Here is a 12913-nt window from a genome sequence, read left to right on the forward strand (position 1 = left end):
ACAACTGCAAACAAAGCACAGGTTTATAAAAAACAAAAAAAAAACAAATACATTTGTTAAATATAGGTGTGCAACAATTATTGGCACTCTATTAGTCAATACTTTGTGCTACCTCCCTTTGCCAAGATAACAGCTCTGAGTCTTCTCCTATAATGCCTGATGAGGTTGGAGAATACATGGCAAGGGATCTGAGACCATTCCTCCATACAGAATCTCTACAGATCCTTCACATTTCGAGGTCCACGCTGGTGGACTCTCCTCTTCAGTTCACCCCACAGGTTTTCTATGGATTTCGAGTCAGGGGACTGGAATGGCCATAGCAGGACCTTGATTTTGTGGTCAGTAAACCATTTTTGTGTTGATTTTGATGTATGTTTAGATCATTGTCCTGCTGGAAGATCCAACCACGGCCCATTTGAAGCTTTCTGGCAGAGGCAGACAGGTTTTCAAATGGCTACCTCTCTGTGTGCGCCAAAACCACCTCTGGTGTTTATCACCAAAAAGCTCTATTTTAGTTTCATCTGACCATAGAACCCGATCCCCAGTAGTGTCTGGCAAACTGAAGATGCTTGAGTTTGTTTTTGGTTGAGAGTAGAGGCTTTTTTCTTGAAACCCTTTCAAACAACTTGTGGTGATGTAGGTGACTTCAGATTTGGAGACTTTCTGACCCCAAGACGCAACTAACTTCTGCAATTCTCCAGCTGTGATCCTTGGAGATTTTTTGGCCACTCGAACCATCCTCTTCACAGTGCGTTGAGACAATACACACACACGTCCTCTTCCAGGTTGATTCATAACATTTCCAGTTGATTGGAACTTCTTAATTATTGCCCTGATGGTGGAAAAGGGCATTTTCAATGCTTGTACTATTTTCTTATAGCCACTTCCCGTGTTGTTAAGCTCAACAACCTTTTGTTGCACATCACAGATTGGTCTTACACATTGTGATGAATGACTAAGGGAATTTGGCCTATGTGTTACCTTATATTTATACCCCTGTGAAACAGAAAGTCATGGTTGAACAATGTCCTGTTCCTAGTCACCCAGTTGTACTATAAAAATTTAAAATCGTAGTTGGAATATACTTCAAACATATTTTTCCTCATATGAAACCCACTGTAGGTTCCACTCTCACCTTAAGCACAGCAAGTTGACTGTTCTTCGTACATGGGTTACTGAATTAGCTAGATTGGATTGTTGACATTTTTGACATGATCCTGTTTTTTTTCCATTCTTTGAAGCTGTTGTCTGACTTGTTAGCAAGACGACAAAACCACAAAGTCGGACCTGCTCAGATGCAGGCTTATTCCACATTTTTCTTATTACATTTTTTGCTTCGCAGCTTCACATGTTAACAGTGATGTGGCTCCCTTGCTTTCTGTCACAGTAAATGGAGATTTGTTTTCGAGTCCTTTGACGTTCATACGAAGTCTAACAACATGTGTCTGACTTTAAGGAACACCCTGTCCCAAATCTAAAACTTAACTGTTGATAGATTTGATATAGACATGCCTACTCATGTCTTACAGCGATGACGCAGCAGTCTTTGTTTGAATACCCTTGAATACCATTGATGCACTGATCATGGTTTCGAATCTCAATATATCTGCCCTTTCCAGGCAAAATAGGATTGCACAGTTATCTCAACCAATTAAATCCAGCTATACTATTCAATGTCTGAAGTGCTTTTAAAGAACCATGATCTAGGTCGTTTTGTTTTCTTTGATTTATTCAGTAACATATGAAGAACGGGGTTCGGCTCGGATCTGCCAGCTTTCCGAGGCATATAGTTTCAACAGAGGGCGTGAGGTTAAGAATCGCCAATGCTGGCGTTACAAATGTGAGTCTCGTTGTCGGCAACAGAAGTGTCTAGACGTTACAAACCTCTCCTTTAAAGTGTTTGGCCCTGACCAGCACAGGCACTGACACCCAGTGGGGAAAGGTATAGACCGAATAGTCTGTGTGATATTTCTGTGGCACTCGCCCGTATCGCCGTAATGGTCCTTGCCTTTCTGCTCAGCTCAAGCATGGCTGACAGAAATTATTATTTTTTTTTTTAGTTTCTTTAATCAGATTGATGTTTCAATAGGCTTGGACGTGCTGTAGACTTGCTGATGTAGCAAAACAACAACAAAGCCACTGTGTTTGTGCACACGGGGTCGACAGCACCTGCAGTACACGGGGAAGTTTAGAGTAGTTATGGTGATGGTGACTAAGTTCCAACTTGTATACTACTAAACAGCATTTTACCAAAAATAGCATTTAAAATACAATAGCAGTCTTTGCTGAATGCATTGACGATGAAATCACTTTTGTTTACTGGTGTGTGCTGTGTATAAATATACCCTGGCTGTCAGTCATGAGTAGGGTTGCACAGTGTACTGGTACTATGGTTATATCGCGATATTAATGCTTCAAAATACTGTATTTTAAACGGTAGTATCATCAGTACGGTAGAACTGTAAGTAATGTTGTATCTGCGGCAGTTAATACTATTTTCTCTAAAAACGACTTATTCATTCTCATTAATAAAGCTTTCAGAGGAAAATTTGTTTTGTCTGTTTTCATTTATATGTATTTCTGTAAATGTGGTTCATTTTGTAGATTTAAATTATGAATGAACACAATATTGCTTGGGATCGTGATACTTCAGCTGGTATAATATAATATGGTAAGGTGTTTACGGTCTCGTGGCAACCCTAGTCAGAAGTAAGTCATAAAATGTGCCAGAATACGCTCTTCTAAGAACCAGATTCCCCAAAGTGTTGTATTCCTAATACACCACAAAACAACAATTCACCAACAATTACAATGTTTTTTTTTTTTTTTAACATCAGTTTTTTATCCTTATTTTAAAAATTAAAGATTGGACTCATCATACGTTTTCCCCCTTTAATAATCTACAACAGTTACTTCCTGCTATTGTCACTCACCTTATAGCAGCTATAAACATTCTCATTCTTGCACCAGCCTTTCTTTTTCTTTCTTTTAAATTGATTTTTTTTTTTAAATTGCAGTTTGTCATGTTAACGAGAAACCCGAAAGTGCAGTCCTCTGTCCTAAAGACAGACATTGGAGACATTTTAAAGGTGTAATAGCAATATGTAGAACATGATTTAAAAAAATGGTTTCAACCATGATCTTGAGGGGGAAAAAAAGTATTAATTCCACTTCATTTAAATTCTTTGCCTTAATCTTTAAAGATTTCCTGTTTGCTAGTAAGCGAGCTAACGTTATGCTAACCGCTGTGTGTAAATACTAAAATCAAGGTGATTTGAATTTGGCTTTTTTAAGTTCATATACTGGAAAACATTGAAAATAGCCATTTTCTACAACCACAATTCCAGAAAAAAGTTGGGATGCTGTGTAAAATGTAAATAAAGCAGAATGCAGTGATTTTGCAAATCTCATAAACCCACGTTATTCACCGTAGGACATAGAAAACATATCAAATGTTTAAACTGAATAAATGCACCTTTTTAAGAAAACAAATAAGGTCATTTTGAATTTGATGGCTGCAAAACGTCTCAAAAAGTTGGGATGGGGTCAACAAAAGGCTGGAAAAGTACGTGTTATTGAAAAGAGACAGCTGGAGGAACATTCTGCAACTAATTAGGTTAATTGGCAACAGGTGAGTAACATGATTGGGTATAAAAAGAGTATCTTAGAGAGGCAGAATCTCTCAGAAGTAAAGACGGGATGGAAGCATATGCTGCTCTAAAACCTGTATATACCTTTCAGCATTGACGGTGCCTTTCCAGATGTGCAAGCTGCCCATTCCATAGGCACTCCAGATTCTCTGAAACTTTTGTTGACATTATGTACTGTAGATGATGAGATATTCATAGTCTTCGCAATTTTACATTGAGGAGCATTATTATGAAATTATTCCACAAATTGTAGATGCAGTTTTTCGCAGATTGGTGAACCTCTGCCCATCTTTACTTCTGAAAGACTCTGCCTCTCCAAGATACTCTTTTTACACCCAATCATGTTACTCACCTGTTAGCAATTAAACTTTTTACTAACACTTAGTTTATCAGCGTTTTGTTCCCAGCGTCCCAACTTTTTTTTGGAGTTGGGGTTGTATCTAGTGGTGCTTGAATTATAAAAAGACAATAAATACGAAATCGCTAAATAACTTTGAAGTGTTTATTTTCAGTATAACACGAATACAATCCTATAACATGAAATATGACAGCACATGGCTTAATGGACATGTAGTGTCTTAATGGGCCGCAGTTCAGTCACTATTTCATACTCTTTCCGTTGTCTGACAACACAAATGGAAAAATGAGTAAAATGAGAACAGCTTTATTTGGAATTTGGCTGTATTAAAATACAGAATGTGAGCACAGAGAGTAGGAGAGAAGTACACAGATGTAAAGGGCTGACACTGGGCAGAATGCAAAAATGGCATGATGACTTAATGAATATGTTAATTAGTACATGACATTATCTCGCAATGTTGAACTATTTTCCACTGAAAGTTGTTGCCGACAGTGCTCCTTTCACTCGGTGGAGTATACTGACGTTATACTGGAGTATACTGACGTTATGGTAAAGAAGAAGATGCCTACGAAATGCAAATTAAGTCCAGCACGGCTGGGAAAGGCACAATATATACATCTTAATTTCTTTATTTTTTTTTATTTTTTTTTATACTTATTGTTTTTCTTCCACTTCTTATTCTTCTTCTCATTATTTTATTCTTCTTATTCTTCTTCTACTTATTATTAAAGAGGTTTTTTGGGGAAAAAAAAGAAGAAATAACGAATATGTTTGAATGACATCTCTTGTATAGTCCTTGAAAACAAAAAACAAAAAATAGTGCTGGAAAGTCATGGAATTTCATTATGAAGCATCTGCACGAATCCTGTAAAATTAGCCGTGTTTGATCCCAAACGAGCTAACGTTCCCAATTTTTGGGTTTTGGTTTTTTTGGTTTGTTTTTTTTTTTAGTTAATTTCCAAATTTTTTTGTTATTTATTGTGTTCATTCTTAATACTCTGCTTGATTTCATTGCTCTAGGGAACAATATATATAAAATATGTAAGGCGTTGTATTAGTTGCTTGCCAGTTGTTCTGGAGTTTTCCTAATAGCCAGTTATTCATTCTCATTAATAAAGTATTCAAAGGGAAATCTGATGTGTCTGTTGAATTATGAATGAACACAATATTGTGTGGTATCGTGATACTTGAGCTGGTATAGTATCGTACAATATGTTTATGGTATCGTGACAACCGTACTTTACAGACAGCTTCACTATATAAACAATTAAATATTTGTTTATTATTGATACATGGAGTGTCCCTGCGGAGGAATTGTTACTATAGAAATGATTGACATATTAATAGCAATCTGTAATATTCCTTAAATAAAGCACTCCCGTCAGACCTACTGGTAGAAAATGAATCAACACCTGACCAATCAGAGTCAAGAATTTAGCAGCACTGTAGTATAATATAAGATATGACAACTGTACTCATTCCTGTGATTCATTACACAAGTAAACTTTGGCAGTATTTATAGAACTGAATGGAACGTATTGATTTGTGACCTTTTTATGTTTTAGTTCTACAAGCGTATGTGTTGATAATTACTAATGCACTATTTAGGCTTTGGGCGTCTTCTTACAGTCACAGTTGTGTGTGTGTGTGTGTGTGTGTGTGTGTGTGTGTGTGTGAGAGAGAGAGACCTTTGTCTGGTTGCGAAATAATGATGGGCCTATTTCCAGGCCCAGGTTCTAGGTTTGGTCTCATGTGGTTTCAATAAATAGGTTACATATTCAGTTTTAAGAAAGATTGCTAATCAAGGTGTAATTTTGCCTAGTTGTTTCTGAATATAACATGATGGACTGGGAGAGCTTATCTCGGATCAGTATTGTCATAGGTGTCTGTCAGAAGTGTGTGATCACAAGGTTTTACATGCTTTGAAATGAAAAGCACAGTGTTCACTCTGATCCAAAAAACGAAAACACAATTCGTCTGTTTGCCCGAGCATACTAATTGATAGAGCATCTCATTGGAGTGATGACGGTATTACAGTTAGATTACAGGTTTCCACTGAACAGAACGGCAGAACTGTCCATGGTTTTTGGTAATGGCAGCATGTAATTTGAGAAAGGTAACTGCCTTTGAATTCTCTGTAGAGGAAAAACCCTGAATCAATGACTCATTGTTTTCTACTTATGCTCTCCCTTTTCCAGGTCACGGCAAAAACCACAAAGACGCAGCATCCGTGCGAGCTACCCACCCAATCCCCGCTGCCTGTGGTATCTACTACTTCGAGGTGAAGATTGTCAGCAAAGGGAGGGATGGGTAAGTGTTTTTAAAGCTGGAATTGGTGGTCTGATGGAGGAACGTAAACAGTAGAACTGGGCAGAATGTCACAGACCGCTTTCATCAAACTAATGCTGCTTTCATGGTCCCTTGTAAGTGGTACTTTGCAAGTTGTAATAACGTCATTTCCCTCCTCAGGATGTTGGACGTGCAAAGTGGAAATTCAGTGCAAATTTGAGGGGTTGTTTTTGGTGCTTTTCACCGGTTGCAGGCAGGGAATTACAAGTTGCAACTTGAGGATAATAGTGCAATAGTCCTATCACATGTGCCATTGCAGAAAAGTGGGAACTGGTTTTAATGAATGGATGTACAGTACGTATGGTAATGCTATAATGTGGAGAATTTCCTAAACGGGATTTAAGGCTTGGCAAGATGCACATCGAATAGAAATTAGGGGTGTAACGATACACAAAATGAAATTCGATAAACATCGGTGCTGTCTTGATATACATTTGTGTTCCTTTTAGCAGAATATAATAAAAACAAAATCTGTGCGTTAGCTTTGTTTCCTTCTCATGCTGTGGACAGCCATGTTGATTTGATGTCACTTGCTGAGCTCTGAATTGAGGAGACCATCCTGAGTTGAAGTAGAAAGTAGAAATTGAACCTTTAGTTGAATGTGTTTAGTTGTTTTGCTGAGAGTGATGTAGCTCTAGATGTGTTTTTGAATGCTGCGTTCTCCACTACCAAATATGGACTTCCCCATCGCCATGATGATTTCTTTAGCCTGGATTGAATCAGTGTGGAAAGGCTCCGTGAATGTGCTTTAGCAGTACATAGTTTGGTGTGTGTGCCTGTGTCTCTGTGTTTTGTCTCGTTTTAAAAACAGACACAGGAAGGTGATGTTGGATATGTTTGCGGTATTAATGCTTATGTACAGTGGGGGAAATAAGTATTGAACGCGTTAACATTTTTTTCAGTAAATATATTTCCAATGAGGCTACTGACATGAAATTTTCACCAGACATCAGCATTAACTCAAGAAATCCGGAAATATAAAGAATTTACAACATTAAATCCATAAATGAAGTTATGTGTAATAAAGAGGAATGACACAGGAAAAAAGTATTGAACACACTAGCTGAAATTTATTTATTACTTACTGGAGAAGCCTTTGTTTGTAATGACAGCTTCAAGACACTTCCTGTATGAAGAAATTAATCGGCCGCAGTATTCGGGTGTGATTTTGCCCCATTCTTCTAATCATATTGTCTTTAAATCTTGTTCAATTGAATTCAAGTCAGGTGATTGACCTTGCCTTTCTAACACCTTGATTATTTTTTCCTCTGATACCAATTGAGAGTTTCCTTTGCTGTATGCTTTGGATCGTTGTCCTGCTGGAAGGTCCACCCACGTCTCATCTTCATCGTCCTGGTGGATGGCAGCAGATTCTTCTCAAGAATCTCCCGGTAAAGGGCTCCATTCATCGTCCCTTCAATTATATGAAGTCTGTCAGTACTATGTGATGAAAAACAGCCCCACACCATGATGCTTCCACCTCCAACCGTCACTGTTGGTGTAGGGTTTTAAAGGTGATGTGCAGTGCCTTTTCTTCTCCAAACATGGTGTGTAGTATCACAGCCAAAAAGTTTTCATAGGCTTATCCAAATGACTTGTAGCAAACTTTAAAGAGCTTCGACATGACTTGTCTTTAGTAATGGAGTCTTGCGGGTGAGCGTGAGCAGTGGAATGCATTGCCTTTTGTTTCCTCTGTGATGATGGCACCTGCTGTGTCCAAGTGTTTCTGGAGCTCTTTCCGAGTGATCCTTGGCTCTTGGGCTACTCTTCTGACTATTCTTCTGACTCCCTGGTCAGAAATCTTGCAAGGAGCTTTTTTGCGTGGCCGGTTGATGACGGAGTGATGTTGCTTCCACTTGCGGATAATGACCCCAATGGTGCTTACTGGAGGAGTCAGAAGATTTGAAATGCATCTGTATCCGATTCCATCAATGTTTTGCAGCAATAAGGTTCTGAAGGTCGTTGGAGAACTCTTTGCTTTTACCCATCATGAGATGTTTCTTGTGTGACACCTTGGTAACGTAAAGCCTTTTTTATATACCATCAATTTACTAAACCAGCTCATATTAATTTGCACAGATAGGGGGTATAATTACTTACGGATTACCTTGCCTTGGAGAACTGCTTTTTCTTAGCGTGTTCAATGCTTTTTTCCTGTCATTCAACTTTATTACACATAACTTCATTTATGGACGTTAATGTTGTGAATTCTTTATATTTCCGGATTTCTTGAGTTAATACTGATGTCTGGTGAAAATATCATGTGAATAGCCTCATTGGAAATATATGTACTGAAAAAAATGTTCAATACTTATTTCCCCCACTGTACTGTAAACAAATGACAGATTCAGCACACTGTAACATGTTGGTCCACATTCTCTGGACATCAGTGTTGTAATGTTGGAGGAAACTGAAGTGCTACCTTATACCCAACCTTACAACCCCACCCAAAATTTGTTGTTATTTGTTTGTTTTTTTGTTTTTTTGTTTTTTTTTTACAGTTACTGCTTGTGGCTGGCCTAAGCCATTGCTGGGTGTTTTTATTTATTTATTTATTTATTTATTTATTTATTTATTTATTTATTTAAAACCTTGAGGTAAAACACTAATGTGCTATTTTCAATTTTATCCAATTTACACACCTCATAATATAAGCAGTATTTTCTGATGAATAAGCTTAGCCCAGATAACACTTTCCTCACTACACCCGAGGGTGTTAGACTGCCCTGTGATGCAGTTTGAAAAGATGCGGTTGGCTGGCTTCATGTGTCTCGGAGGAAACATGTGACAGCCTTCACCCTCCCAGCTTTGTAGCGGTCATATAATAGGGGAGACAGTGGATAAGACGGTGGGTAATTGGTGGATGAGAATTGGCCAAGAGTAAACTAGAGAGAACATCCTTCTTTTCTCAACTTCAAAATGGCTTGCTTTTCTCCCATAGACAGCGCTCTTTATGTTGGTTTATCCTTTTTAACAACAAATATAGTCTTCACGGCTGAAACCCAGGGCTCAAACCCAGAGTAGATGTTCAGAGCTATTAATTGTTTAACAAGGCACACCTGGGCAACAATAAACAAGTGTCAGTCACATGTAGAGCTGCAACTAATCGATAAAATCGGTAATAATCGATTATAAAATATGTTGTCAACGAATCTCATTATCGATTAGTTGGTCTGCGCGCGGTACATTTACTCACTACGTTACTTCTGTTCCGAAAACACGCCCCGCAGAGTAAATACTAAAGTTTTGTCCCAAATGAAGTACTATACACTTACACTATGCACTGTGCACTACCATCTAGTGTGTGGATTTTCGAAAGGTAATATCATCTCAAATATAACACTAGTGTTTTTTTTTGCTAACTGGAAGTATAAGCCGCTTCCTAGTCAACGGTGGATGATGTCACACGCATGTAATGTGACGCCGCTAGCTTTACCCTAATACCCAGAGTCAATAACAATGACTTTCTTTAGTTTACTGTTTCTGTCAGCGTTGTATTTCATTCCTAACATGACCTCAGTCCTCATCAGATGGAGGCGAAATCGGCAAGTGACTGAGGAAGAAAGTGTACGACCTCTAAGTCATCTAAGGCATGGGAGCATTTTATATTAAACAGCGCTGAGATGATCAACCTTTATAAAGCAGAGATTCTGCAGCACGGAAGCATGACAGTGATGCGGTTGCGAGTTGCTTAAAAGGTTTAGTTTAATTTAAGTTTGTCATTATTTGCTGTATTTGCGTGCTTGCAGTGTAAATTCTGTCGTTTATTATAACGGAAGTGATTTATTAGTAACGAAGCCTGATCACGCGCAGTGTAAATGTGAGTAAGATCTGTAATATCTAATTAAAACACTATGATCAAAAGTAAAATAATATTCTTAAAGGCAGTGAGTAATAGAAACCACAAGGTGGCGTGGGGGTTAATCAGTCAACTAATCGATTATGATGATAATCGTTAGTTGCAGCCCTACACATCCAGTTGTAAATATCAGGAAATGAAAACTGAAATTCTGATTTATTGTCTCATTCATCTGTGGATGTCAAACTCAAATGTCTCGAGTGTATTTCAAAAACAAGAGAATTGCCGTTTTGCCGTTTCAGTACTTTTGGAGGGCTCTGTATATCATGGATTGTAGAAATGTTTTGTAGTACCATGATATTTTATGATATTCTTAATACCACCCCTAACGGGATTGTGGATTGAATAAGAGACGTTTCAGTGCTGGTTCTGATTTAATGCTGCCTTTTGTTAAGGTAACATTGTAAGTTCTACACAGATCCTAATTTCAACATTTGTTCTCTTTTCTCACTGCTGTTTACAGGTACATGGGCATTGGACTGTCCGCCCAGGGGGTCAACATGAACAGACTGCCGGGTGAGTTAGTGGGGGAGGTGGGTGTGTGTGGGTGTGTGTGTGTGTGTGGGGCCTTGCTTCTCAGGAAGTCTTTCATGCAAACATGACTCCTGATATGTGCTGAACAGTTGGATTGAAGTTTAAACTGAGTGTTTGTGTGGCTCTGTGTATCAGGCTTGTGTTATATAGGTCTTATGCTTTGGTTAACACTGGTTCTTATGTGTTACATAGTTCTCAAATAGGATTGTGTGGTGGCACAACAAAATTCTAACCAAGTACTTTTGAGTATCACGACTCATATTGACCAAATCAATTTGCATTTGTTTGGTCCTAGTCTTATTGAATATTGATGACCACTTTGTATTCTCCAATTCTACTCTTTACTTGTAGAGTAGTTAACCTACATTGTATGAATGTCATCATTATATAGCTGTTATAACCATTTTATGGGATTCTATGCTATGAATTTAAAGTAACCAAAAACATCTCTGCAAATCCATGATAGTAGTAATAAAGTTGCTGCCATTAAAATGTGCCTAGTTTAGCTTCTGATTAGCCCACTTTGATTTCTATCGTTTAATTTGTTTGTGGTTTGGCATGGCTCTCATCCCCACCCTTTCCGTGTCATTGCTCTGTCTTCAATGACCATCTCTCTGTGTCCCAGCTCGATGTCAGACCTGCTTTAAACATGCCTGAACATGAGCTGTAGGCAGAATGACCCTGGGCCTCTCCTTAACCACTCTTCCATCCAAAACAGCTATTTGAGAATGCATGAAATATCATTACTCCAAATTTCCAAACAAGGCCTCAGTAGACAGGCATGTGTGCCAGGAGGAAATATTCTGTCAGCCATTTGTTCCTCAGCGGATTGGGATTTTCAGGCACAGACATGAGTTTTCTTATGTTATGGATGCTAAAAATGAAATTATATTATGTGCCGTTTTGTTCTTGCTAGATATTCGTGTGCCAGTCTTGTGGAATGCTTGTTCTATTGTGATGGTGTGTCTGTGGTTTATTAGATTTGTTGGGATTAACTTAATTGGATTGAGAGTAATTAAACACTTTAGTGGATTTGTATGTTTACTGTTTCTCAAACCATCCAATTAGAGCAGGCATCTTTTATGTTGTTAGCATTAATATTCATAAATTGTATACCTATAAAAAATAAAAATAAAAAGTGCCTGTAAGTGTAGATTGTTGGAGATCATGAAATGTAGAGTAAACGCATGCTTCTCTGTCCTTTTGTCTTGAATCATTCTGTATTTGTTGTCGTTCTGCCATGTTGTCACTTCACTAATCGCACCAGAGGGGGCACATAAAAATAAAATAAATGTCTATAAAGGTCTGTGAAAGGCCTCTCTCAGCTAAATAATTTACCTAAATGCACACGATTGCCCTCAACAAGCCACACCAGAGGTTATACTATAGAAAACTGGTATCACTGAACACTGCGCAGATGTTTTTAATGACACGTTGATCGATTTTGCTACAGTATTGTTCAAGTGATTTGTTCGATCCGCTAAAATACTTTGCTGGGTCCACCATTTGACGACCCCTGCGCTAAAGGATGTGCAGGCATAACTAAACATCTTGAATAGTTTTGCCATGAATTATGGGTAGAATTAGATCTTGAAGTCTAGGGAAAATATTGATGCTATGTGGGGTGAAATATGACCATGAACTGTGTATATTGTTAGTCGTTCAGTGCATTAGACTTTTATGTAGTCCCTTATAGAAGGTAATGTCATTAAAAGTGCTGAGAAACAGCTTTGTATTTGATTCGATTGCCACCGCCCGACTCATGCCGACTTTTCCTCATCCTCTCGTAGTGCAAATATCAGGGACTCTGGCCACTAATCCCAATTCCGTACATTGTCGTGAACAAACGTACGTCTGATTAAATCATTTGACCAGCCCATCCGTTTGCAGATGATAAACGCTGGTGCGAATCGATTTAATCCCCAATAATTCGTAAAGCTCACATAGTATTTGTGATATGAAAGACGTGCCTTGATCACTCAGGCGGTCTTTCGGGATCCGGACTCGGGAGATAACGCGGAAGAGTGCCTCCATAACATTACGTGCGGAGATATTATGTGTGGAGATATTGCAGCTATCGTGTATTGCTTTGCGTAGTCCACTAGAACCAGCACAAAGCAATGTCCTCGTGCAGTTCTATCTAATGGCCGGACAAGGTCC

General features: G+C 38.4%; 1 protein-coding gene across 6 annotated transcripts in view; it reads left to right on the plus strand.

Annotated features, from left to right (window-relative positions):
- The window catches only part of ranbp10 (RAN binding protein 10), a 63559-nt gene that overhangs the window by 12537 nt on the left and 38109 nt on the right, over positions 1-12913 (plus strand). For all 6 annotated transcript variants that reach the window (XM_047155079.2, XM_017465816.3, XM_017465818.3 and 3 more), the window contains exons 2-3: positions 6210-6321; positions 10683-10735. In XM_047155079.2, coding sequence (XP_047011035.1) covers positions 6210-6321; positions 10683-10735 — 165 coding nt within the window. The remainder of the gene's footprint in view (positions 1-6209; positions 6322-10682; positions 10736-12913) is intronic.

The sequence above is a fragment of the Ictalurus punctatus genome, chromosome 4 (assembly GCF_001660625.3).
Source record: "Ictalurus punctatus breed USDA103 chromosome 4, Coco_2.0, whole genome shotgun sequence".
Taxonomy (NCBI): Eukaryota; Metazoa; Chordata; class Actinopteri; order Siluriformes; family Ictaluridae; genus Ictalurus; species Ictalurus punctatus.